At 42.9% G+C, this 25,778-nt stretch overlaps 2 protein-coding genes, 1 long non-coding RNA gene and 1 pseudogene across 5 annotated transcripts in view; 3 read left to right on the top strand and 1 right to left on the bottom strand.

Moving 5' to 3' along the window:
- The window catches only part of LOC109892633 (platelet-activating factor acetylhydrolase IB subunit beta-like), a 41,272-nt gene extending 37,694 nt beyond the window's left edge, over positions 1 to 3,578 (top strand). For both annotated transcript variants that reach the window (XM_031826543.1, XM_020485317.2), the window contains one exon: positions 1,212 to 3,578. In XM_031826543.1, the coding sequence (XP_031682403.1) occupies positions 1,212 to 1,490 (279 nt within the window). In that variant the 3' untranslated portion in view covers positions 1,491 to 3,578. The remainder of the gene's footprint in view (positions 1 to 1,211) is intronic.
- Positions 3,579 to 5,653: 2,075 nt separating this feature from the next.
- LOC109892634 (apolipoprotein A-I-like) lies at positions 5,654 to 8,422 on the top strand (annotated as a pseudogene).
- Positions 8,423 to 13,011: 4,589 nt separating this feature from the next.
- Positions 13,012 to 17,275, bottom strand: rnf214 (ring finger protein 214). The gene is made up of 16 exons (XM_020485314.2): positions 17,209 to 17,275; positions 17,034 to 17,096; positions 16,735 to 16,900; positions 16,589 to 16,648; positions 16,252 to 16,392; positions 16,001 to 16,134; positions 15,781 to 15,849; positions 15,553 to 15,649; positions 15,302 to 15,390; positions 15,107 to 15,194; positions 14,902 to 14,997; positions 14,466 to 14,797; positions 14,204 to 14,321; positions 13,934 to 14,104; positions 13,725 to 13,826; positions 13,012 to 13,453 (listed from the first exon to the last, which is right to left on the bottom strand). Exons 2-16 carry the CDS (start codon positions 17,069 to 17,071, stop codon positions 13,391 to 13,393), a joined length of 1,764 nt encoding a protein of 587 aa, XP_020340903.1. The 5' UTR covers positions 17,072 to 17,096; positions 17,209 to 17,275; the 3' UTR covers positions 13,012 to 13,390.
- Positions 17,276 to 18,723: 1,448 nt separating this feature from the next.
- LOC109892630 (uncharacterized) lies at positions 18,724 to 25,562 on the top strand. 2 transcript variants are annotated; one of them, XR_002255660.2, is made up of 8 exons: positions 18,724 to 18,809; positions 21,516 to 21,605; positions 21,753 to 21,880; positions 21,977 to 22,095; positions 22,180 to 22,309; positions 22,590 to 22,678; positions 22,796 to 23,123; positions 23,253 to 25,562. It is a non-coding gene; the product is annotated as an uncharacterized LOC109892630 (long non-coding RNA). The 2 variants fall into 2 exon arrangements; XR_002255659.2 differs by lacking the exon at positions 18,724 to 18,809 and adding an exon at positions 19,141 to 20,660.
- Positions 25,563 to 25,778: the final 216 nt, after the last annotated feature.

The raw sequence follows: 25,778 nt of genomic DNA, 5'->3' as shown, positions 1-25,778 counted from the left end.
TACCTTCTAGGATCTCTGAGGAATAGATACGAACGTGATTTGACTCGTTGAAATAACGTTTAGGGTGAGATTTTCACAGATTCCTTTCTTTGCAAATTGAACGAGTGGAAATACAAAATCGATTGTGCATGATATATGGACCTTTTTATAATATGAAAAATGATTTTATCTAACAAAATGACACTTCATGTTATATCTGGGACCCTTTGGACGATAAATCAGAGCAAGATTTTCAGAATGAAAGTACACATTTCACCTTCAGAGGTGAAATAATCAAACCTATTGCGGTGAAAAAAACATTTTGTTGTTAGGAGCAATAGCATGGCAATTTTTCACAGTAATAGCCACTGTAAATTGGACAGTGTAATTATATTAACAAGAATTTAAGCTTTCAGACGATATAAGAACCTTATATTTACCGACATTTGTTGTTACTCTAAAATCTGCGATCTTGACATAAGATTTACAACTGTTCCGTTGACGGAACGCCGATTTTTTTTAACTGACTTGTCTCGTTAAATATAGGTTAAATAAAAATATGAATGTTTGCTATAGGTTATAGAGGCAATACAAACATAATGTGACTAAAATGAAAGGATATTTAGTTGACAAAAATGGCCCACAGTTTTCCTAATTTTGACAATAACTAGACTAAATCCTTATTCAAATGGTATAAATGTGACTAAGACTTAATGATATTTTAGTCAAAATGACTATGCCTAGACTAAATCTAAATTTTAAAAAAGTGCCAAAATTAACACTGATCTGAATGCATTTGAGAAGTTGAATATATTAAACTTTGATCAACTTGAAATGATAGTTTGTTAACTTGATACATGGACAATGAACGCCATATATATCATATTGAAACAGAATATTTAAATATTGAATTACATTTATTTTGAATTTTAAAATTGAATGCAATATTTATTCAATTCAGTTTCAAATATGAAAAGGTTCAATTTATTAATTCAATGATTTCAAAAATATATATTTTTAAATGCAATATCCTAATACAACTTCAGAATGATGGAATTCAAATACATTTTCTCAAGTAAAAGTACTTTTTTTTGTTGTTATAAAAAAAATACCAGTTACTCAAATACACATGTATTTGAACCCAGGTCTGATATGTATATGAGGATGCATGCATTTACAGATGTGTCCTTAGCTCCCAGTAGTAACCAACCTCTGCTGTCTGTCCGTTTCAGGGTCTGTTGGCACGGGGCGAGTGGCCCAACCCGCTGCGGGAGAAGAACGTGGCGGTGAACAGCTTCCTGCGTTCCTGGCTGCCACGGCTGGGCCATACCCAGTTCCTGGATGTGGGGGCGGGCTTCGTGCACTCTGACGAGACCATCTCCACCAGGGACATGTTTGACTTCCTGCACCTGACAGCGGCGGGCTACCGGGCCATCTCCAAGCCCCTCATTGACCTGCTGCTGCAGATACTGGAGGGGACGCCTGAGGAGAAGAGGGCCTCGCTGGTCTGAGAGCCACGGCCCAGGGACCACACACCCACACAGCCAGGGGCATGCCTCACTCATTCACTCTGCTGGGGAGTAGCTGGAATTTGCCTAAAACCACTAATCCAGGATCTGGTTCTAGATCTGTCCTAGATCTGATCTGTTGCTAGATATATCCTAGATCTGATTTGGTCCTAGGTCTGTTGTTAGGGGCAAGATCTGTGGCAACTTCTACCTCTACAGGGAATGGGGGGGGAGTAGTCAGGAGTGAGGCATGCTCCTGTCTATTGAGATGGGGTCAGATCAAGATGTCACTTGCTGGGCCAAGCAGAGAGCTTGGGCACTCATTTGAGTGGAACTGGAACTGCAGGAGAGGAGGGGGAGTGCATGGGTTCATGTGCATGTGTGCAGGGAGACATAGTTGACGGTGTGGAGAAGTGAAAGAGAGAGCGACAACAATACTTCCAGAGACATCGTACATGCTGTAGCAGCAACAGAGGATAGAGAGAGATCCGACACCTGCACAAGCTGTATAGAGAGGCTAATGGCAAACATGCATAGACTCTGAGAGAAGAGAGAGACACACACACACACACAGACACTGTATTAGACTTTAAAATGTCAGCTTTGCCAATTGTTATGTAAATTAGCTTCCTACTTGGGCACAGCTTAACAGCACAGTAATAAACACTCCTATATATTCCCAGAAATCTGTTTGAGTTGGCTCCATATGCCCCAGTCTAAACCAATAGCCCTTTAAAAGCTCTAAACCGCCATATGAGTACCAACTGTAATCTTCTCTCCTCCCTCCCTCACTCTGTGCCTTGACACACAAAACGGTGAAGTCCAGCTATCCTCCCATACCTGCCTTCTGCCACACACACACACACACACACACACACACACATTGGCTTTCTCTCCCTTTCTTACACATAGGAAACTACTCTCCTACAGACTCCAATACCTGCTTACTCTGTCTCTCGCCTACTCTTCATTCTGTCCCTATTTTGTCTCGTTGTGTGTAGTATACAGAACTCCGATCCATCCCAGTCCACACTACCACCTGCCTCCTAACATATGACATTGTCGCAGGACGTCTTAAACAGTTGCATCATGATAAAGCTACTGACATGGAATTACATAGATTTAATAGTCTACTACCACACTAAAACCCAACCACAGGTCACAATCCTGTTTTGTCTCTTCCTGGTGCAGTTGAACTGAAGTGGTTTCTGAGGTCCTCTTGCTCTCATGTTACTAGCTACTGTCTTTAAGGAAATGTACCTTTTTTTTTTTACAACCAAATCTCTGTTTTGATGTCAATGGCAAATTTATAGAAGGGTTCAAACACTTTTTGTTTTGTTTTGTGTGATTTCACTTGTTTTTGAGAAACTTACCCCAGCCATCATTTCCTCGTCCTCGTTGTGCAGTACTGGGGCTCTGAACAAATTAACTTTATGCGCAACTTTAACTTGACTCAAGCCGTCAAGCCCCTATCCAGCTGTTCCATTTTCTATGTAGCCTGCTGCTAGAATGGGCGGAGAGATATCACTCGAGTTGTCTGTTTCATGTGTACAACATCTAAAGACCTGCATCACTATACTGAGAGCTTTTCTGTTTTTAAAGGATGTATTTGGGTGTTTCGGAGCCAACGTACTGCACATCGAGGATAACGAAAATGAATCGCTGGTTGGGGTAAGTTTCTCAAAAACAAGTGAAATCTCCAAGTGTCTGGAAATGCCAAATACATACAAATTTAAAAAATGATTTGGTTGTAAAAAGCTAAATTGTCCTTTAAGCTCTACACATATTCTTTGTGTGTGCGTGTGTGCGTGTGTGTGTGTGTGTGTGTGTGTGTGTGTGTGTGTGTGAACCTTCAACACTGGCTTGGGTGAGAAGTGTGTACAGTATGTGTCACTTATGGTTGGTTGTTCTGACTGTTTAGAAGTGACCCATTTGTATATAATACATATATGTGAAGCTTGGATAGATGGCCTTGTATTGCGGATGTGGTAGTGTTTGTAAGATAATTAACGATAGCGAGTATCTGTATTTGGGTCAAACTACGCTATATTCTCACATGCTTAAGTGTTCCAATAAAGGACGATGAATGTACATAATTTGTGGTGTTGCTTCATTTCACTTGATTTTAAGGTGTAAGTGTGAAAAGTTATTTTATCATCAAGGTTTGTGATTAGCTAGCCTATCTGCGATTCAGTCACTGCATTACTAACTTGCGGGATTCCCATTTAACCTCTGGAGCGGCTATTCCCAAACTGGGGTACGCAATGCCGTCAGGGGTATGCCAAATTAAAATGTGATTCACTCGAAAGTCGTCTTAATTCTCACTCAAAAAACTCCAGTGGCTTATTTTTCAAATTGGCATGTTTTGTTTCTAAATGTCTGCGCAAGAGTGAAGGTTTCATAGAGTTGTGAGATAGTACTTTTGCACATATAACACACTGTGGCTGAGGAATGGCATTACTCCCGATATAAGTGAACCCCAAATTAATGTAGTTCTCATCATATTTGCGCATTTCTGATGGTCAAACGTCCCTGTCTGTTGTTCGGGGCTTTCCCTGGTAAGGGGGCAGTAGCTCTTCGGCTGCATTAGATTCACAACTGTCAATGTCCATGCTAGCTGGGCTACCAACAAATGTAGAATTACTGATGCTAGCATTGGATGTGCTCGTGGAAGCAGAACAACTTGTGTCGTCGACAGGTGCAGGTGTAGTACTGCTGGTCGTAGCAGTACTACCAGTAGAACTGATGTGTGCTGGTTATCAACACATTTTTTACATTGAGTGACAGGCTTAAAGTTAACTTGCTAGTTAAATAAAGGTTACATTTAATTATCACTTGTCTGACTGCTTGGAGGCAAACTGTTCCGGGAGGGTTGGGAGTTGCTCTCGGAGGATGTGTTGGTACCATTCTTTATTCATGGCTGTGTTCTTGGGCAAAATTGTGAGTGAGCCCACTCCCTTGGCTGAGAAGCAACCCCAGACATGAATGGTCTCAGGATACTTTACTGTTGGCATGACAGAGGACTGATGGTAGCGCTCACCTTGTCTTTTCTGGACAAGCTTTTTTCCGGATGCCCCAAACAATCGGAAAGGGGATTCATCAGAGAAAATGACTTTACCCCAGTAGTCCAATCCCTGTACCTTTTGCAGAATATCAGTCTGTCCCTGATGTTTTTCCTGGAGAGAAGTGGCTTCTTTGCTGCCCTTCTTGACACCAGGCCATCCTCCAAAAGTATTCACCTCACTGTGCGTGCAGATGCACTCACAACTGCCTGCTGCCATTCTTGAGCAAGCTCTGTACTGGTGGTGCCCAGATCCCGCAGCTGAATCAACTTTAGGAGACGGTCCTGGCGCTTGCTGGACTTTCTTGGGCGCCCTGAAGCCTTCTTCACAACAATTGAACCGCTCTCCTTGAAGTTCTTGATGATATAAAGGGTTGATTTAGGTGCAATCTTATTGGCAGCAATATCCTTGCATGTGAAGCCCTTTTTGTGCAAAGCAATGATGATGGCATGTGTTTCCTTGCAGGTAACACATGCCATGGCTGACAGAGGAAGAACAATTATTCCAAGCACCACCCTCCTTTTGAAGCTTCCAGTCTGTTATTCGAACTCAAATACCATGACAGAGTGATCTCCAGCCTTGTCCTCGTCAACACTCATACCTGTGTTAACGAGAGAATCACTGACATGATGTCAGCTGGTCCTTTTGTGGCATGTCTGAAATGCAGTGTAAATGTTTTTTGGGGATTCAGTTCATTTGCATGGCAAAATGGGACTTTGCAATTAATTGCAATTCATCGGATCACTCTTCATAACATTCTGGAGTATATTCAAATTGCCATCATTCAAACTGAGGCAGCAGACTTTGTGAAAACTCATATTTGTGTCATTCTCAAAACTTTTGGCCACGACTATACACCATCCCATCTGGTTTGCGCTTAGTGGGACTATCATTTGTTTTTCAACAGGACAATGATCCAACACACCTCCAGGCTGACCAAAAAGGAGAGTGATGGAGTGCTGCATCAGATGACCTGGCTTCCACAATCACCTGACCTCAACCCAATTGAGATGAGTTGGACCGCAGTATGAAGGAAAAGCAGCCAACAATTGCTCAGCATATATGGGAACTCCTTTGAGACTGTTGGAAAAGCATTCCAGTTGAAGCTGGTTGAGAGAATTCCAAGAGTGTGCAAAGCTGTCATCAAGGCAAAGGGTGGCTACTTTAAAGAATCCAAAATATATATTTTTTGGTTACTACATGATTCCATGTGTTATTTCATAGTTTATGTCTTCACTATTATTCTACAATGTAGAAAATAGTAAAAATAAAGAAAAACCCTTGAATGAATAGGTGTTTCTAAACTTTTGACTGGTACTGTATATTAACTGAATATGCTAGTCAACAACAACCATTGTTGATTTTTTAAATTTGTTTTACCTGTAGCCTAATCTGACTACTGTTATCATCAATCAAATGCATTCTAACAATTGATCGGCAATTGCAATAGAGCTTTGAGAATTTCCGATTGAATTTACTAAACATGGCCGTTAATAATTGCATAATAACACAAGGCTACTATAACAATAAACTTATGGGCTATTTATTAAATTGGTTTGCCAGCTCCAGGTAAGCTACACAAGTGGCACAAATTGATTTACAATAACTCCAGTGATATCGTCATTTCAACATCTTTATTGTATTAAATGGCAGTCTACAATGGCATATACAGCGCATTCAGAAAGTAGTCAGACCCCTTGATTTGTTCCACATTTTGTTACATTACAGCCTTATTCTAAAATTGATTCAATGTTTTTTACCTCATCAGTCTACTACACACAATATCTCATAATGACAAAGTGAATACCGCTTTTTAGAAATGTTTGCAAATGTATATATTTTTAAGTAGGTGTGTAGGTGTCCAAACTTTTGACTGGTACTGTACATGTAGGTATATTTGTCTGTGTGCTCATCTAACTGTACTTCGTCTTTGTTTCTGACCCTTGAACTTGCTCCTCCAGTTGAGTTGTAAGGGGTGGAGGTCCATGTCTGAGACAGCACGCACACAACTGCTCAGAGACCTATAAAAGCTTCCTGGTGCTGTGCGTAGGAGCTGACGCCCCTACGCTGATGAGTACAAGGAGCAGCTTGTGAAGTCAATCGGTGAAGTGAAGGAGGTGTCCACTTAAAGAGCAGCACCACCCCAGGTAACAGACATCCAGCCTCACTGAAACTCTCGAAGGGAGGTATGGGGCTTATAAAGAAAGCATAGGATATAGCCAACATTGGAAAATGGAGGAATTGAATGACCAGGCGTAAAGTTGCTGAAAGACAGCCGATATTATTTATTGGAAAGAAATGTAAGAATTAAATGTTTGCCATTTTAAATATGGATCATATTCATCAAAAGTAATTTAAAGGTTATTAATGTGTCTAACAGTGGCATTTTGTACTCTAAAGTTTGAGGATGAATGTTTGGTGTTAGATTCAAATGTGTTTGGTTGTGTGAAACATTGTTAAGTGTTAAATGTTAAGTTGCTTGCTTCTCAATATTTTTATCTGACCCATCCCCCTCTCCCTTTTTATCTCATCTCCTCTCTGTCCCTCACCATAAAGTTTGTCACTCTTGCACTGACTCTCTTGTTGGCAGAAGGTCAGTATTAGCTCTAATGTTATATGACATAGTACATTGTTTTGTGTAGAGGCCTGAACTCTATAGCTAGCTGAGTACAAGTAAGAGACAAAAATATCTCCACTCATAGTTAACTTCTATCAGATTATTCTGTCTTCATGTCCTCTTCCCTACAAACCCTCATCCTTCTTTCCATAATAGCAATGGGTTGCTCTGGTCTCTCCCTCATTTTACCCTCCACTTCTCTGTACCCCCAGGATGAAGCTGTCCAAGAGCTTCGACAAGCTGCATGAGTATGCCCAGACTGCTTCCCAGACCCTGGCCCCCTACGGCGATGCCTACAGCACCCAGTTCCTTGATACCTCCAAGCAGGTGCATCAGATGGTGATGGCTGATGTCGAGGACCTCCACACCCAGCTAGAGCCCAAGCGTAAGAAGCTGCAGCAGGTCCTCCAGAAGCACGTTAAGGAGTACCGCAAGAAGCTGGAGCCCGTCTTCCAGGAGTACGTCTCCAAGCGCCGCGAGGATATGGACACCTTGAGGGCCAAGCTGCAGACCCTGGTTGATGAGATGCCGCCAAGGTTGAGGAGACCAAGTCCAAGCTGATCCCTATAGTTGCGGTTGTCCGCACCAAGCTGACCGAGTGACTGGAGGAGCTGACGCCCCTACGCTGATGAGTACAAGGAGCAGCTTGTGAAGTCAATCGGTGAAGTGAAGGAGGTGTCCACATACACCCCTGACCTCCTGACCTCCAAAGCAAGGTGGAGCCCTACTTAGAGGTCCTAAAGAGCAGGGTCATGGACTTCTAAGATACCGTCTTCACGGCCATAAAGGCATAAGGACCTGTGACCCTGGTCAGTTAGGACTCCACCTCCCCTCAACTATGTAACACACTAACTGGCAGCCTCCTCGCAACAGCACATTACAACAAGAACGGCTGAGACTTGCACAGATACACTAACTGGTGAATGTCTCCACGTAGTGGCCACCTTCACTGTGTGATTCCATCCACATGAACATGGCCTGTCTCAGTTTCATGCTTGCTATTGCTTGGTGAAAGAAACTTGGTGTACCTGGGGTGTAATCATTACTCCAAATGAAAACGAGCATTTCTATTGGACAGATTCAGGTTGGTCCTTCCCTGTTTGCTGAACCTGTCCAATAGAAATGCTAGCTTTGCAAATGTTTGGAGTAATGATTACACCTCATAGGACCCTGTCTTTCAAAGATAATTCGTAAAAAATCCAAATAACTTCACAGATCTCCATTGTAAAGGGTTTAAACAGTGTTTCCCATGCTTGTTCAATGAACCATAAACAATGAACATGCACCTGTAGAACGGTCGTTAAGACACTAACAGCTTACAGACGGTAGGCAATTAAGGTCACAGTTATGAAAACTTAGAACACTAAAGAGGCCTTTCTAGTGACTCTGAAAAACACCAAAAGAAAGATGCCCAGGGTGCTTGTCATTCGGCGTGAATGTGGCTTAGGCATGCTGCAAGGAGGCATGAGGACTGCAGATGTGGCCAGGGCAATAAATTGCAATGTCCGTACTGTGAGACGCCCAAGACAGCGCTACAGGGAGACAGGATGGACAGTTGATCGTCCTCGCAGTGGCAGACCACGTGTAACAACACCTGCACAGGATCGGTACATCTGAACATCACACCTGCGGGACAGGTACAGGATGGCAACAACTGCCCGAGTTACACCAGGAACGCACAATTCCTCCATCAGTACTCAGACTGTCCACAATAGGCTGAAATGAGGGCTTGTAGGTCTGTTGTAAGGCAGGTCATTACCAGACATCACTGGCAACAACATTGCCTATGGGCACAAACCCACCGTCTCTGGATCAGACAGGACTGGCAAAAAGTACTCTTCACTGACGAGTCACGGTTTTGTCTCACCGGGGGTTATGGTCTGATTCGTGTTTATCGTAGAAGGAATGAGCGTTACACTGAGGCCTGTACTCTGGAGTGAGATCGATTTGGAGATGGGGGGTCCGTCATGGTCTGGGGCGGTGTGTCACAGCATCATCGGACTCAGCTTGTTGTCATTGCAGGCAATCTCAACGCTGTGCGTTACAGGGAAGACATCCTCCTCCCTCAAGTGGTACTCTTCCTGCAGGCTCATCCTGACATGACCCTCCAGCATGACAATGCCACCAGCCATACTGCTCGTTCTGTGTGTGATTTCCTGCAAGACATGTATGTCAGTGTTCAGCCATGGCCAGCGAAGAGCCCGGATCTCAATCCCATTGAGCACGTCTGGGACCTGTTGGATCGGAGGGTGAGGGCTAGGGCCATTCCCCCCAGAAATGTCCGGGAACTTGCAGGTGCCTTGGTGGAAGGACACATTATTCAATTTCTGTTCGTCACGTCTGTGGAACTTGTTCAGTTTATGTCTCAGTTGTTGAATCTTATGTTCATACAAATATTTACGTGTTAAGTTTGCTCACAATAAACGCAGTTGACAGTGAGAGGATGTTTCTTTTTTTGCTGAGTTCCTAACATCTTGCTCTCTACTCCAGAGATGACATCCTGTCAGTAAAATGCATAAGGTCTCCAAAATACTGCGGTGATGGTTTTCTTTGATCGTTTATCACAGATGGTAATTAAACATGTTTATTGTCAGGTTAATACAACAGTCCAAATAGATAATGCCATCTCACTTCTCTATACAGTTGAAGTCGGAAGTTTACATACACTTAGGTTGGAGTCATTAAAGCTTAATAGAACTGTTTGGCCATAATGACCATTGCTATGTTTGGAGGAAAAAGCGGGATGCTTGCAGACGAAGATCACCATCCCAACCGTGAAGCATGGGGTGGCAGCATCATGTTGTGGGGGTGCTTTGCTGCATGAGGGACTGGTGCACTTCATAAAATAGATGGCATCATGAGGGAGGAAAATTATGTGGATATATTGAAGCAACATCTCAAGACATCAGTCAGGAAGTTGAAGCTTGGTGGCAAATGGGTCTTCCAAATGGACAATGACCCCAAGCGTACTTCCAAAGTTGTGGCAAAACGGCTTAAGGACAACAAAGTCAAGGTAATGGAGTGGCCATCACAAAGCCCTGACCTAAGTTCTAAAGAAAATTTGTGGGCAGAACTGAAAAAGTGTGTGCAAGCAAGGAGGCCTACAGACCTGACTCAGTTACACCAGCTCTGTCAGGAGGAATGGGCCAAAATTCACCTAACTGATTGTGGGAAGCTTGTGGAAGGCTACCCGAAACGTTTGACCCAAGTTCAACAATTTAAAGGCAATGTTACCAAATACTAATTGAGTGTAAACTTCTGACCCACTGGGAATGTGATAACATTTCACATTCTTAAAATAAAGTGGTGATCCTAACTGACCTAAGACAGGGAATATTTACTCTGAATTAAATGTCAGGAATTGAGAAAAAACAGAGATTAAATGTACTTGGCTAGTGTATGTAAACTTCCAACTTCAACTGTAAGTATTTCAACATTCTGCTCATTCAAATTGGGCAGTTTTAAGTTCAATGAGTGATACTTCAGTGTGACTTTTAATAAGGCACTTAACACTAGTGTTTTTTTTTTGCCATACAAATTATAAAATGTTCAACATAGAATCATGAAAATTAGAAATGAACATACCAAATGCATGGAAATTAGAAATAACATACTTACAAAATAACATGTCAAAGTTGTTATAATTATGTCAAAGGGTATGAGAAGTATATTTTACAATAAATAAAAAGGCATACATAACAAACATGATATCCCTATGGGTTAACACACAACAGTAATGTGAAAACAAAAAATAAGTTATGGTGCCAGATTATCATTGCAGTTAACAACAGATGTGCTTTTGGTCAGCCTTTAAAAAGGTATTAAAGTATTTAGTCAGCTGTATCAATATAGGGATGCATAATATGAAAGACTTCTGTTTATTGTGTCACATACAGTGCATTCGGAACGGTCAGACCCCTTGACTTCTTCAACATTTTGTTACGTTACAACCTTATTCTAAAATTGATAAAATTATTGTTTTCTCCTCATCAATCTACACACTACCCCACAATGACAAAGCAAAAGCAAATGGATTATTTTTGCACAAAAATAAACTGATATATCACATTTACATATGTATTCAGACCCTTTACTCAGTACTTTGTTGAAGCACCTTTGGCAGCGATTACAGCCTCAAGTCTTCTTGGTATGAAAGCTACATGCTTGGCACACCTGTGTTTTGATAGTTTCTCCCATTCTTCTTTCAATCTCTGTCAGGTTGGATGGAGAGTGTCACTGCACAGCTATTTTCAGGTCTCTCCAGAGATGTTCAATTGGGTTCAAGTCTGGCCTCTGGCTGGGCCCCTCAAGGACATTCAGAGACTTGTCCCGTAGTCACTCCTGCATTGTCTTGGCTGTGTGCTTAGGGTCGTTGTCCTGTTGGAAGGTGAACCTTTGCCCCAGTTTGAGGTCCTAAGCGCTCAGGAGCAGGTTTTCATCAAGGATCTCTCTATACTTTGCACCGTTCATCTTTCCCTCGATCCTGACTAGTCTCTGCCATGCTTCCCCGTAGGGATGTTGCCAGGTTTCCTCCAGAGGTGACGCTTGGCATTCAGGCCAAAGAGTTCAGTCTTGGTTTCATTAGACCAGAGAATCTGGGCTCTCTCATGCCGTCCCTGGAGGGGGTGCGTCACCTGAGTGGGTTGATTCACTGTTGTGGTCATCCTGTCTGGGTTGGCGCCCCCCCCTTGGGTTGTGCCGTGGCGGAGATCTTTGTGGGCTATACTCAGCCTTGTCTCAGGATGGTAAGTTGGTGGTTGAAGATATCCCTCTAGTGGTGTGGGGGCTGTGCTTTGGCAAAGTGGGTGGGGTTATATCCTTCCTGTTTGGCCCTGTCCGGGGGTGTCCTCGGATGGGGCCACAGTGTCTCCTGACCCCTCCTGTCTCAGCCTCCAGTATTTATGCTGCAATAGTTTGTGTCGGGGGGCTGGGGTCAGTTTGTTATATCTGGAGTACTTCTCCTGTCCTATTCGGTGTCCTGTGTGAATCTAAGTGTGCGTTCTCTAATTCTCTCCTTCTCTCTTTCTTTCTCTCTCTCGGAGGACCTGAGCCCTAGGACCATGCCCCAGGACTACCTGACATGATGACTCCTTGCTGTCCCCAGTCCACCTGGCCATGCTGCTGTTCCAGTTTCAACTGACCTGAGCCCTAGGACCATGCCCCAGGACTACCTGACATGATGACTCCTTGCTGTCCCCAGTCCACCTGGCCATGCTGCTGCTCCAGTTTCAACTTCCACCTGACTGTGCTGCTGCTCCAGTTTCAACTGTTCTGCCTTATTATTATTCGACCATGCTGGTCATTTATGAACATTTGAACATCTTGGCCATGTTCTGTTATAATCTCCACCCGGCACAGCCAGAAGAGGACTGGCCACCCCACATAGCCTGGTTCCTCTCTAGGTTTCTTCCTAGGTATTGGCCTTTCTAGGGAGTTTTTCCTAGCTACCGTGCTTCTACACCTGCATTGCTTGCTGTTTGGGGTTTTAGGCTGGGTTTCTGTACAGCACTTTGAGATATCAGCTGATGTACGAAGGGCTATATAAATACATTTGATTTGAATCTTGTTTCTCATGGTCTGAGAGTCCTTTAGGTGCCTTTTGTCAAACTCCAAGTGGGCTGTCATGTGCCTTTTACTGAGGAGTGGCTTCCGTCTGGCCACTCTACCATAAAGGCCTGATTGTTGGAGTGCTGCAGAGATGGTTGTCCTTCTGGAAGGTTCTCTCAAATCTGGAGCTCTTTCACAGTGACCATTGGGTTTTTTGCCGGGCGGCCAGCTCTAGGAAGCTTGGTAGTTCCAAACGTCTTCTATTTAAGAATGATGGAGGCCACTGTGTTCTTGGGGACCTTCAATACTGCATACATTTTTTGGTACCGGAGCTCAATTTCGAGTCTCATAGCAAAGGGTCTGAATACTTAAATAACCTGTTTTCACTTTGTCATCATGGTGTGTGTCAATTGATGAGGAAACTTGTTTAATTGAATCCATTTTAGCATAGGGCTGTAACGTAACAAAATGTTGAAAAAGTCAAGGGATCTGAATACTTTCTGAATGCACTGTAGGTGAATAGTAATACGTCACCATGTCTGCTCTGTGTATATAGTTGATGTGAATAATATTCCACCATCTCCTTCTTCCATTCTGTGACGCTGAACAGAACACTATCAGTGTTCAGCTCCTCTTTCCCTTCATGTCTTCTCCTTCTGTGTTTTTTGCTACTCCTTTCACTTGGCTGGGCAGAAGGGGCAGGTGTTGTTCTTGCTGGACTGTAGCCATACACTGATGCACTGAAACACAGAGGCAAATCATCAGCTTTACATCAGCTAACGGTGCCTAACTAGTTTAAGCATAGTTAGGGTTATAGCAAAGTATCATCTGATAGTGTCAATTTAGCAGATGCTATTATCCAAAGCGACTTAGTCATGCGTGCGTACATGTTACGTATGGGTGGCCCTGAGAATTTAACTTACAGTCCTGGCGTTGTAAGCGCTATTCTCTACCAACTGAGCCATACAGTTTTCAGTAATCTATACGTTTTTAATTCAGTGTAGGACTTACATCCTTATGAACAGTGTGGGCGCAGCTCATGGGGTGCTGGCTGTCTACTTCCACGTGGTTCTGGCACATCAAGCACAGCTTACGATTACTGGGAGCCACAGGCTGGAGAGAGAGAGAAGCAGCACCTCAGAAATACATTAATTATGTACATAGTCACCCAAGCCTAAAATTCTCAATTGTGCCTTCTGCGGGTTGGTAGTGGTTTGTACCTGTGGGGGCCTTGTCTGGAAGACTTGAGTTACTGCAGGTCTTTGAGAGGGATTTGTGGGTCTCTGGATGGGGCCAGGAGGCCTCTGGATTGGGCCTGGAGGACGATGGATTGGGCCTGGAAGACCAGGAATGCCCCTGGCAGCAGAAAGAGGCCGGATGGGCCCTGGAGCCTGTGGAGGATAAAGGTTAAATTAAGGTTTAGACTGTGTTGGTGTGTGTGCACACTTAGTGTGTATGTGTCTCAGTGTGAGTTTGTGTGATTGTTTTACCGGTTTCTCACTCTGTGCCAGTCTCTGTGCCACCTGCTGTGTGACCTCGTCCATAGACATGCCAGCCATGGTGCCACGGGAATTCTTAATCTGCTGCAGCACTGACATGAGTTGAGTTCTGGAGAGAGAAAGAGAGAGGGACGGAGAGTAGAAAGAGACAAAGGTAAATGGAAAGAATGAGACTAGAATCAATATTTATTGATTGTAGTCTGCAAGATATTTTACTGACTAGTAAATTCAGAGTAAGTGACAGACAGCTCACCTGTTGCACTGTGGAAATATGTCCCCCAGTCTCTTCAGCAGATTGTCCAGTTTGCCAGCAGCAGGAGGGTTACTGAAAGGCAGGGGCTGGGCGGAGGCCACGGTGGTGGGCAGGGAAACAGGTGGGGTGGCTGGGTGGAGCGGTAGAGCAGAGGTAGGGGGAGTAGAGGAGGGGACAGGTGGGGGAGTTAATCTGGCTGGGGCTATGAAGGCAGCTGGGTGGTGCTGCTGGGGTTGGAAGGGCATCCCCACGGTGTTAGGAGGGCCCATCTGGAAATTTTGAAAAGGGGGGAGGGGTGGAGCGTACATCATCGGACTCATCACCAAGTCCACCTGCAGAGGAATGGTTCCATTAACAACAGATACTGTATCCACATTAATCACTGGCATCGACTGTCTTCGTCAGAATCAACTACACACATGTATCACACACAGACCGTGGGGACTTGGGGTAAGTGTGGTAATGTGACTCCAGGGAGGCTTTCCATCGGTTGGCCCTTTTGCAGCAGGTGAAGGTGCTCCTTGAACTGATTCTGAGTGAGAGAGAGAGAGAGACAATAATAAAGTCCACACTAGTCATGTTCTTAAAGCATACATTTATCCATTGAGAAGCAGTGTTCTACCATCCCTCTTGTGCCTCACCTGCAGTCCCGCCAAACTGCTGTGAACAACAGCCACATTGTTCTCCCACTCCAGCCTTTGTTGCATGTGCTGCTGAGAGGGGTCAAATCTGCAGACAGAGGAAACACCAATCACTGAAGCACAGCCTTTATGGGAGAAGCTACAATATGTAGGCTACATCCAGCTTCAGTCATAGGGTCATGCTCAGTATAGTACCTAAGTGTGTTGATGTATTGGTCAGCCTCTTTCAGCCAGTCGTCCACCTCAGACATTGTCACATCTCTCTGCATTTCCAGAGCTGCAATCTGTTGAACATAAATCAGAATACAAATCAGGGTTAATCCCTGATTGTCTTCAAATCAAACTCCATGGCGACATGTGGATAGGTGAATCAGAGTGAACATTCAGTGTCATAGGGTTGTGATGGTTGACTGATGTAGAGATGATAAATATGGACAGAGACGGACCTCATCCCGTAGAGCTGTCTGGGTAGCCTCCTCTGACTCTTTCTGTAGCCGCTCCATCTCCGTGTTCAAGTCTGCTAGCTCCCGTTCCCACATAAGCCTATAGATGAGCACAGTAGGTGTGTTGTATAGCATTATATTGTGGACAAGATGTGTTGTGTAGCATGATAATGTATATGATACGTTGTCTATGGTTAGGTGAAGTGTAGGAGTGTGGCTCAGTAGTCTTACTTTTCCAGGTTCTGCTCCTCTATCAGCAAAGCCAGCTTTCTGGTGGTCTCCTTCAGCTCCTGAGACAGTCTGGTAGAGGGACAGACAGAGGAACATGGCTGACTGACAGGATATCTTGTCACAGTTCTGTTGGTGGCCACCACCTAGCCTACCGTCTGTCCCACACCTCAAAGGGTTTTCCCCAATTTCTCCTTTTCCACCTTCTTCTCAATATCTCTACCTGTTCCTCTCCTCCTCCATTTTGATTTTCTCCGTGCTGAGGTCTTGCTTCTTGACTGCAAAGTTCTTGCGGGTGGTCTTGCAGCAGTTCAGCTGAAGCTTCACACGCAGAGACTCGATTTTGTCCAGCAGCATCTGAAAATAGTCACTCGCAGTTAATTAGATCAAAGATGTACAACATCTCAAGCTGATGAAAAGACAAGTAGGCCTATACGTAGCCTACAGCACAGAGATGTGTGTTTGAACACAGACCTGCTGCTGGTGGATCCCCTCATCTTTTTTCTGAACCAGGCTGTCTACGAGGTTGCCATGATCAGCCTCCTCCTCCTGCTGCTGCTTCATCAGCTCCTCATATTGCAGGGCCAGGTGAGTGCTGTACTCATCCACTGACCGCTAGAGAGAGAGAGAGAGTGAAAGAAATAGGAAGGGAAGGAGGAAATGTTGGAGAAAGAGGGGAAAATGTAACCACAGAATAAGAATGAAAGAGGTTAACTTGTGTCATGCACATGAACAGATATACATATATTGTGTGTGAGTTACTACACTGATTCACCATACCCCAGTCATGACCCCAGAGTGAACACATTACCATCAGTGACTCCCAATCTTGATCTGTGTTAACATCTTTGTCTGCTGTCCAGGCATCCGTCTGCAAGAGACAACACATAAGATGACTTTGTCACATGCCCACAATTGTCTGGGAAATTACTGCTGTCCTATGCAAACTCATTCTACCTGGACGCCTTGCTTCTTCGAGTGAGTGCCATGATGTCCATCCCCTGAGGCCAGCTTTTCCAGCTCCCCTATAGATCCCGAGGTGCAGCCTGGATCTGACCATGGGTTGGACTGGTTGGACCAGGGGTTGTATTGCTGCTCAGGGTTTCCCGTGGCGGAGGTTTCGCTGGGGGGGACAGAATTGTTTTTGCTAGGGTAAATAATTCGTTAGGTAGGCGTACTCAGCTAATATAACAGCGTGTAATCACCCACTCCACATAACAAACACAAGCTCCCAAGATAACAGTCACCGGTCTTACCGCGCCATGTCCTCCTCGAGCGCCAATCCCCAGTCCATAACGTTAGTTAGCTAGTTTCTATGACTAGAAATTGGAATTAAACAGCGGTAAACGTGTTGGGAAACTGTAGCTTAAATGACAAGGTGCATTATTAGTAATCAAAAACGGTAAATGAAGATGTTGAGTTGTGTGTTACCTCACCGACAAACCACGTTAGAAAATTATAAACATTACACGTTTGCTGACATACACTTCCGGGTAAGCTCACGCAGCGCAGCAGTGTTGCCATATTCGTGATTTTCCTGTCATTGGACAACTTTGAAAACAATGTCGCGGGTTAAAAATGTATTGGTCGCGGGTTTTTGGACTATTTCAAAGTTGCACCGCAGCCGCCAAGGCATTTCCCTTAAAAATATATATACATTTCACGTAAAACACAAAATAATGCATGCAGAGAAGAATTAGGCCCGCTAATGATCAAAATCCAGAAAAGAGCCGTTAAATTCTACAACCACCTTAAGGGAAGCAATTCCCAAACCTTCCTTAACAAAGCCATCACCCACAGAGAAATAAACCTGGAGAGGAGCCCCCTAAGCAAGCTGGTCCTGGGCTCTGTTCACAAACACAAAAAAGACCCCACAGAGCCCCAGGACAGCAACCCAATTTGACCCAACCAAATCATGAGAAAACAAAAAGATAATTACTTGAGACATTGGAAAGAATTGACAAAAAACGGAGCTATTTGGCCCTGAACAGAGAGTACACAGTGGCAGAATACCTGACCACTGTGACTGATCCAAAATGAAGGAAATCTTTGACTACTGAGAAAGGCCACCGAAGGCAAATCAAATTGTATTTGTTACATGTGCCGAATACAACAGGTGTACTGTAGACCTTACCATGAAATGCTTACTTACAAGCCCTTAACCAACAATACAGTTCAAGAAATAGAGTTAATAAAATATTTCTTAAATAAATGAAAGTTTTAAAAAATCAAATCAATCAAAAAAAAAATGGACACAATAAATGTACATAACAATATCGATATATACAGCTATATACAGGGGGTACCGGTGCCGAGTCAATGTGCGGGGATACAGGTTAGTCAAGGTAATGTGTAAAGTGACTATGCATGTATAATAAACAGTGTAGCAGCAGTGTAAAAACAAAGTGGTGGTGGGGGGGGGGGGGGGGGGGACTTCCTAACCTCCTGCCAAATGTATGACCATATTAGAGACACATATTTCCCTCAGATTACAGACCCAGAAAGAATTTGAAAACAAATCTAATTTTGATAAACTTGCATATCTATTGTGTGAAATACCACAGTGTGCAATCACAGCAGAAAGATTTGTGACCTGTTGCCACAAGAAAAGGGCAACCAGTGAAGAACAAACACCATTATAAATACAACCTATATTTATCTTGATTTATCTTCCCTTTTGTACTTTTCCCCTTTCATACTACTATCTGCACATCATTACAACACTGTATATAGACATAATATGAGATGTGAAATGTATTTATTATTTTGGAACTTTTGCAAGTGTAATGTTTACTGTAAATGTTTCATTGTTTATTTCACTTTTGTTTACCCATTTCACTTACTTTGGCAATGTAAACATATGTTTCCCATGCCAATAAAGCCCCTTAAATTGAATTGAGGGTGTGGAGTGGGAGGGAGGGCCGGAAGGTGTGTGTGTGTGTGTTGGTGTTCTACAGTTATTGGCTGAGTCACGTGAGCGAGAAGAAAGAGAGCAGCATGCACGCACGTTGACTACTTTTTACCAGTTGTAGGTAGGCTATTTACATTGTCATTATGGAGACACATATTTATATTAAACATATTAATACTCTAGAACTGATGCACAGTTGGGGCGGCAGCGTAGCCTAGTGGTTAGTGGTTAGAGCGTTGGACTAGTAACCGAAAGGTAACGGAGTAACGGAGCTGACAAGGTACAAAATCTGTCGTTCTGCCCCTGAACAAGGCAGTTAACCCACTGTTCCTAGGCCGTCATTGAAAATAAGAATTTGTTCTTAACTGACTTGCCTAGTTAAATTAAGATAAAATAAAACATCAATAAATAATGTAGACAAAGTAGTGGAAATCGACTTTGAGCGCACATTACATAAATCCGCTCATGGGGGTTTAAACTGCATTCTAATGTTGACCGCTTAAAGACAACGGTATCAAGCGAAGTTCTTTGTGCATGCTCATTTCTCGCGTCTAGGGCTTTCGAGTGGACATTTTAAATGGAAATTATGGAACTCCCTCGCGTGGTTATTTTTTTTTCTTATTTTTAAGTCCTCAATGACACTGGCATTAGGCTAAATGTGGAGCATTTTACATTTGCCTCTGTTGGCGATTAAGTAGCCTATTAATGTATATGTAGGCTACCATTTGATACAATAAATATGTTGAAATGATATCACTGGAGTCATAGCAAATCAATTTGTGCCACTTGCGTAACCTACCGGGAGTTGGCAAACGAATTTAATAAATAGCCTATAACTTCAGTTTATTGTTGTTGTAGCCTTATTGCTTAACCAAGTTAAATCGACATCAACTGAATGCTCTGGCGAGTTTAATAAGGGCGGCATGTAATAGCTTGCAATAATTATTATTTTGAGGAAACTCGAATTTAGCTTCTAACTTCGTTACTATGATATTCCTTCTTAATTGGCTCGATAACGTTATGGAAAAAGGCTTTATTGGATATATATGGCAACTCTTCTCTTGCTGTGACAAAAACAAATTGGGCTAGTTTTCAGGCCTTTTGGGTGGGTTTTGAATGGTCATTGGGCACATTTTTTTGTTATCTTGACCTGGCAACCCTGCTCTGCATTGTTACAAAATTTGGGAGGCACATGGCGATGTGATACAGAGCTAGATTTGTCCTCTACACGTTTCTGGAGGAATCCCGCCCTTCATATGGAGCCTCCGACCACATTATAGTCTACGCCTCCGCAATGGATTAGTTTACTGAGATGGGCGCAAATATACAGCACCAGTCAAAAGTTTGGACACACCTACTCATATTTAAGGTCGAGAGCCATGCGTCCCCGAAACACAACCCAACCAAGCCGCACTGCTACTTGACACAAGGTCTACTTAACCCGGAAGACAGCCGTTCCAATGTGTCGTAGGAAACACTGCACCTGGCGACCGTGTCAGCATGCACTGCGCCCGGCCCGCCACATGAGTCGCTAGTGCGCGATGGGACAAGGACATCCCTGCCTGCCAAACCCCTAACCCGGACGACGCTGGGCCAGTTGTGTTCCGCCCCATGGGTCTTCCGTTCGCGGCCAGCTGCGACAGAGCCTGGACTCGAATCCAGAATCTCTAGTGGCAATGCAAATAAAACAATCTCGGTCGACCAACAGCAAACAAATCGAATAATTGGGGTCTGCCCTAACACTTTTCAACGCGCTGGTAGTGTGTTCAGATTTCGATCACCCGAAGCAAGCGCAGAACCATGTAAATACGTGCACAATCTCGGCATGTTTTTTAAATCTTGTGCGCCTGCTTCAGGTGATAGAAATCTGAACGCACTACCATCGTTTTGAAAAGTGAATGTAATTATACTTTCCTGTAAATATTCTCACATTACTACCACCAAAATGACCATCTGCATAGACAGACAACTGGTAAGTACTGTTTTGCCACAGAAGCAGTATGTCCCGCCTCCTTTAATCCCTACATGACTGTCATGATGTTGTAAATAATGTTTTTTTTGTCTGTTGGTTTGTCAGTTCTCTTGTATGGCCCCTGTATGGACACCTATATGTGATCTGTACTGGAGATAAACAACAACTAAAGTGTTTTATAAACTGGGTGGTTCGAACCCTGAATGCTGATTGGCTGACTGATATGACAAAACATGTATTTTTATTGCTCTAATTACGTTGGTAACCCGTTTATAATAGCAATAAGGCACCTTGGGGGTTTGTGGTATATGGTCAATATATCCTTGCTAAGGGCTGTATGCGTCGCGCATAAGAACAGCCCTTAGCCGTGGTATATTGGCCATATACCTTCTCGCTTTATCACCAGTTGATTTTGGCGGGCTTTTAAGACTGCTCCTAGAACATGACAACATAATATAGTGACTAGCTGGAATTCTCAGTGTATTTTACTGGACTAATTAGGCTGTCAATATTTCGGGACAGTGGGCTTTTAAGACTGCTCCTAGAACATGACAACATAATATAGTGACTAGCTGGAATTCTCAGTGTATTTTACTGGACTAATTAGGCTGTCAATATTTCGGGACAGTGGATTTGAGTTGAATAGTCTGCTGTAGTTTGGGACCTGCTTCAAGTAATATCAGACAAGTTGTGGCTCATGATCCAATATTTTCATAATATACTTTGAAATTAGCATTGCAGGAGTATTGGTGAAAATGTTTGTAGTCATCCTTATATAATGTGTCATGATTGAAATACAAATGTAATGCTTTTTCATCCATGTTGGCCTTATCTCGTACCATTAACTGCTTTCAGACCTCGTCATGCTGATCAGGGTGAAATTCAATGGTGAACGAAAATATGTGAAGATCATTGACCTGACACTTGAAAATCTTTTGATTGGAGGTATACTTTTAATTTGTGATTGGAAATAAATGTATTGTTTTCATACCAGTCAGTCTGATTACTCTTACCATTACGATTGCAGTTCTATTTGTAGGTTGTTTTAATGTTTGTCACAGCTTTCCTGAAATTTGAGATCCCATTTACTAGTTTCAGAGGCAAAGCTGTGTGATGGGCCTGGAACTGAAGTTGATTATATTAAATATTATATTATGAGGAGGTGGTGACACGGCCAGACCTTGGTGTTTTCAAGCTCACGCTGACCAATGATGCTAAAGGTATGTGCTGGTTTTCAAGTCTTGGTTACTTGTGGCATCACTTTCAATATAACCATACATTTGACATGCCTGTATTGACATCTTTGTGTATTTAAGATGTCTCTGGCAGTACTGTGATGGGTGGTTCAGACCATGAGTCAGTTGATACGATCATATTGAGCGAGGATGGAAGCCCCTCACGAAAGCGTCAAAGATATGATGACAAAGCAAAACATGTACGTTTGTAATTCATTCTTCAATTCAAGTGGCATCAAATGGATTTTTCACTGCTGTTTTTTTTTTTTTTTTACAACTAATAGAGAGCATACTGAAGAAAAAGCCTGGTGGAGAGGTTGTCATCAAGGAATACTCCAAAACTAAAAGCCTGACTGACTGCACCAGACGAAAGATGATCAACATTCTTGTTTCGGCGATGACGGCGACTCATGGGTAAGTTTAAAGGAAGGATTCATAATGAAAATTGTTGAGCATTACTTGCTCCCATATCTGCTGAATGTTAAAAATGACTACTGTATTAGTGTCTCAGTCACATAATTGGTTAGGCTACTGCTGACCATCCACTGCTATTGGTAGAAGATTTTTCTTGTATCAAACTCAATGGGCATGATACTGATTCAAAAAATCACTCCTAATATTAAGCTGACTGGGGACCAATGCTGCTTGTGGAGATTCGGAATGCCGCCTAAACATAACATTATATTCTTGTCAGGACATCACCACCGCATGAGAGAAACATTTGCACAAGGCATCATCTCCTTGTTCCTATACCTGAGGGATTCCTACACGACAAATGGATATGTAAGTATACATTACAACTGATAAAGGGCATCTGCTTTTAATTCGTCTATCTGAGCAAATGGGACTTGATTATTTGTTTTTTCTTTCAAGATTAGTAACCATGTTAATTTTCTTAAGGAACATTACTACGACCCTAATAGTGGAGAAGGGTACCTCTCGTATAGAATCAAAACCATTCAGAGGAATTTGGCTTCATCAGAGAAACGGCCCACTCAACTATACTCTGGAGGGCCAACTGCTTAGAGGGAGTCCAGTCCATCCACTTTGGCTACCCTGAGGGAAGACCAGTGCAGAGAGGCCATTTATCTTATGAAGCATTCTTCTGATGAAGAGTCAAACAGAAGATGAAATTGACCTTTGAGTACAGGAAGATGACCTACGACCAGAGTAAATGCTCCACCATCCTAACCGAATTTCCACGCTTTCTTGATGTGAAGGGTTTGATGTGAGTTTAATGTCCAGATGCCAGTTCGGGTTGACCAGTAATAGTAGTTCAATGAATGTGTAGGCTGGGGATTTACACAAACTCTGTTTTGGAGGTTAAAGTGGAATGTTTTTGTCTTATTTGTTTCAGATTGAACATGATTTTGTGCTGCTGTTTGGAGAGGGAACATCAGTCAAGTTTTTGGAGAGGTGGCCATCTACATTCAAGCAAAATATCATCCTTCTAAGCAAGACCCTAAGCAAGGCAGAATCTGCAGTTGATGATGGAGCTGAGGGATGAGGGAGCTGACACGAATGCTGATGGTTACCGAAACACCACTTCATGATACATTATCCTCATTGTATGCGCAACGGGGCAAAACATCATTTCTTTAAAAAGCAACTGAAGAGTTTTAAGAATTTCACTATGACCTTAGCCAAGAAACAACAAAATGACATGGCATATAATTGTGAAACGTTCAGCCAGAGTAGACTAGCTATAGGTCCAGGAAAGATGTCAAGGCTCAATGACCTGAATGAAAGCCATGAGATTGCTACCAAGTTGAATGTCTCAGTGCACACAAATGTTTTGTCAGTTAAATGGGTTAAGCACCATGGTACAGAATATCGTCTTGATTTGGCCATATGTGGTGAAGTAGCCATTGAAGTGCCAGTATTTTACAAAATGAAGGCTATTGTTCTGAAAGAGGAAAATTTTTATTTGGTTAGGTCAGCTCTTGAAATCTTATGTTTTGTTGATCATTTGCATGCATTTGAAGTTGTTTTGAAGCCAAGTCCACCATGCAAGGTATTTCATGTAAATTACATCATGTACCACAAACCTTTTGATTTGCTCATGTCAAATGGAGCAAGGGATTTTTTTGACTACATTGTCCCCACCTGTCACTTGATAACAGTTTAAGCCAGGGCTGATACTTATGGTTAGGTTGTGAAAAACATATTTGTTTTTAATGCAAACGTCAGCATTTTCCAACAAACCTATTGATTTGCTCATGTCATATGGAGCAAGGGATTCTTTTGACTAGATTCTACTCTCACTTGATAACAGTTTCAGCCAGGGCTGGGACTTATGGTTTGGTCATAATGAACATATTTGAATCTTGAAACAGCTTTGATTGAGTTTATTGTGAAATTCCCAGTGCCTTTATAAAATCTCATTTCCATTTACATGGGAGAAGAGTAAATACATTAACACTGAATAGAGTAAACACATTTTTACTCTAATAATCGAATAGTGTCACTATAACACTTAAAGTGTTGAATACCTCAGTGTTCATTTTGATCAACACCGGCCAGTGTAGTGCAGTGTTAACTTTTTGCACTCTGTGTTAACACTAGAAATGTAACACTTTGATCAGTGTACTTTCTACTCTGTGTAGAGTGAGACCATATGTACTCACTGACAGTGTTAAATGTAACACTTAAAGTGTTGATTTAACACTTTCAAATGTACTGTGTAGGTAGACACCAACACCATAATAGGGAGGAGACGGCTGGTTCATAAATGTGACCTGAACAACATTTGAAAACCGTACCCCTTCAATACAATGGTTTAAAATACATGGGGGGGTTCATAGGTGCTCTGCTGTGATAGGCTCAAATAAATGCTGTTTAGTGATCACCAGAGAGGAGAAAGGAAGGAGGGAAGGCAGGAAGGAAGATATGAGATGTAGAGGAGCTGACACTGACTGCTTTGCTTTCTGTTGTTTGCTGTTTCCCTGGTGACCAAGCCATATCTGATGATGTCATGGCTGCGAGGGTGTGTGAGAGACGCTGATATCGTAAATACTGTCCTTAACTAGGTCATAATATAAGCTTCCTACACCCCACCCAGACCCCTCCCTCTTCAAGTACAGACTTAACATACACTTCCCACCTTTTTAAAATCCTAACTCCTCCTTACAGCTGTACAGGACCCCACCTCCATCCCACCTCTACTAATATCTTCCCAGGACCCCACCATAGTGCCCTCCGTATGAACTGTGAGGCAGGAGCGAGGTCAGTGTAAATGTTGCTGACTTGACAGAGAGCCAGGAGAAGCCAAACAGTCTTCAGAACTTTACCACAGTCAGAGAGAGCATCAGGACATGTTTCCGTTTTTCAGGAATACAGTATTTTCAAACTAGCTTGTTTACCATTAAAGAAATGAGGGGACTCCATTCAGGTGTCTTTTTACCCATGCTACATTAGGTTAGTTCACACAAACATTGCATTCAACCACAGCTAGAGGGAAATCAGTCAGACCGTTATGCCTCGTGTTCCTATGGTAAACATGTTAAAGTGTGTATATTTTGGCTGAAAACAAGGTGTCGACGAGTGCATAGTGTCATTCCATTCAGGGGTTACATGGTTTTAGTGGGTAGGCTGTCATTGTAAATAAGAACGTTCTTGACCGACTTGCCTAGTTAAAAGGTGAAATAAAATAAAATCCTTTATTGTATTGTGATTAATGGATTATTAGTTTAGTCAGACAGCTCCCCCATTTTTAGCTGCAAGTTGATCCAGTTACTGTTTGGTCTCCAGCCATGTCAGAGTTAATGACTCACTTGTTTAGCTGGTCAGAGTAGGTGAGACCATTCCTCACTTGAGTTACTGTCTGTATGCCATCTAAGAATGAAAAGTGATCTCTCCCTGGTGTGAGCAGTCCTTTTCAGGT

This window comes from Oncorhynchus kisutch, linkage group LG6, assembly GCF_002021735.2.
Source record: "Oncorhynchus kisutch isolate 150728-3 linkage group LG6, Okis_V2, whole genome shotgun sequence".
NCBI classification, from domain to species: Eukaryota; Metazoa; Chordata; class Actinopteri; order Salmoniformes; family Salmonidae; genus Oncorhynchus; species Oncorhynchus kisutch.
This window is presented reverse-complemented; position numbering and strand designations above follow the sequence as displayed.

What these genes read in the sequence shown, in the direction of transcription:
- rnf214 (XM_020485314.2), bottom strand. Translation starts at nt 17,071, where the DNA reads ATGGACTGGGGATTGGCGCTCGAGGAGGACATGGCGCG. An exon ending in AGACAGCTCTACGGGATGAG is followed by an intron (nt 15,391 to 15,552) that starts GTCCGTCTCTGT and finishes TATGTTCAACAG; the next exon opens with ATTGCAGCTCTGGAAATGCA. An exon ending in TCCAGACAAGGCCCCCACAG is followed by an intron (nt 13,827 to 13,933) that starts GTACAAACCACT and finishes CTCTCTCTCCAG; the next exon opens with CCTGTGGCTCCCAGTAATCG.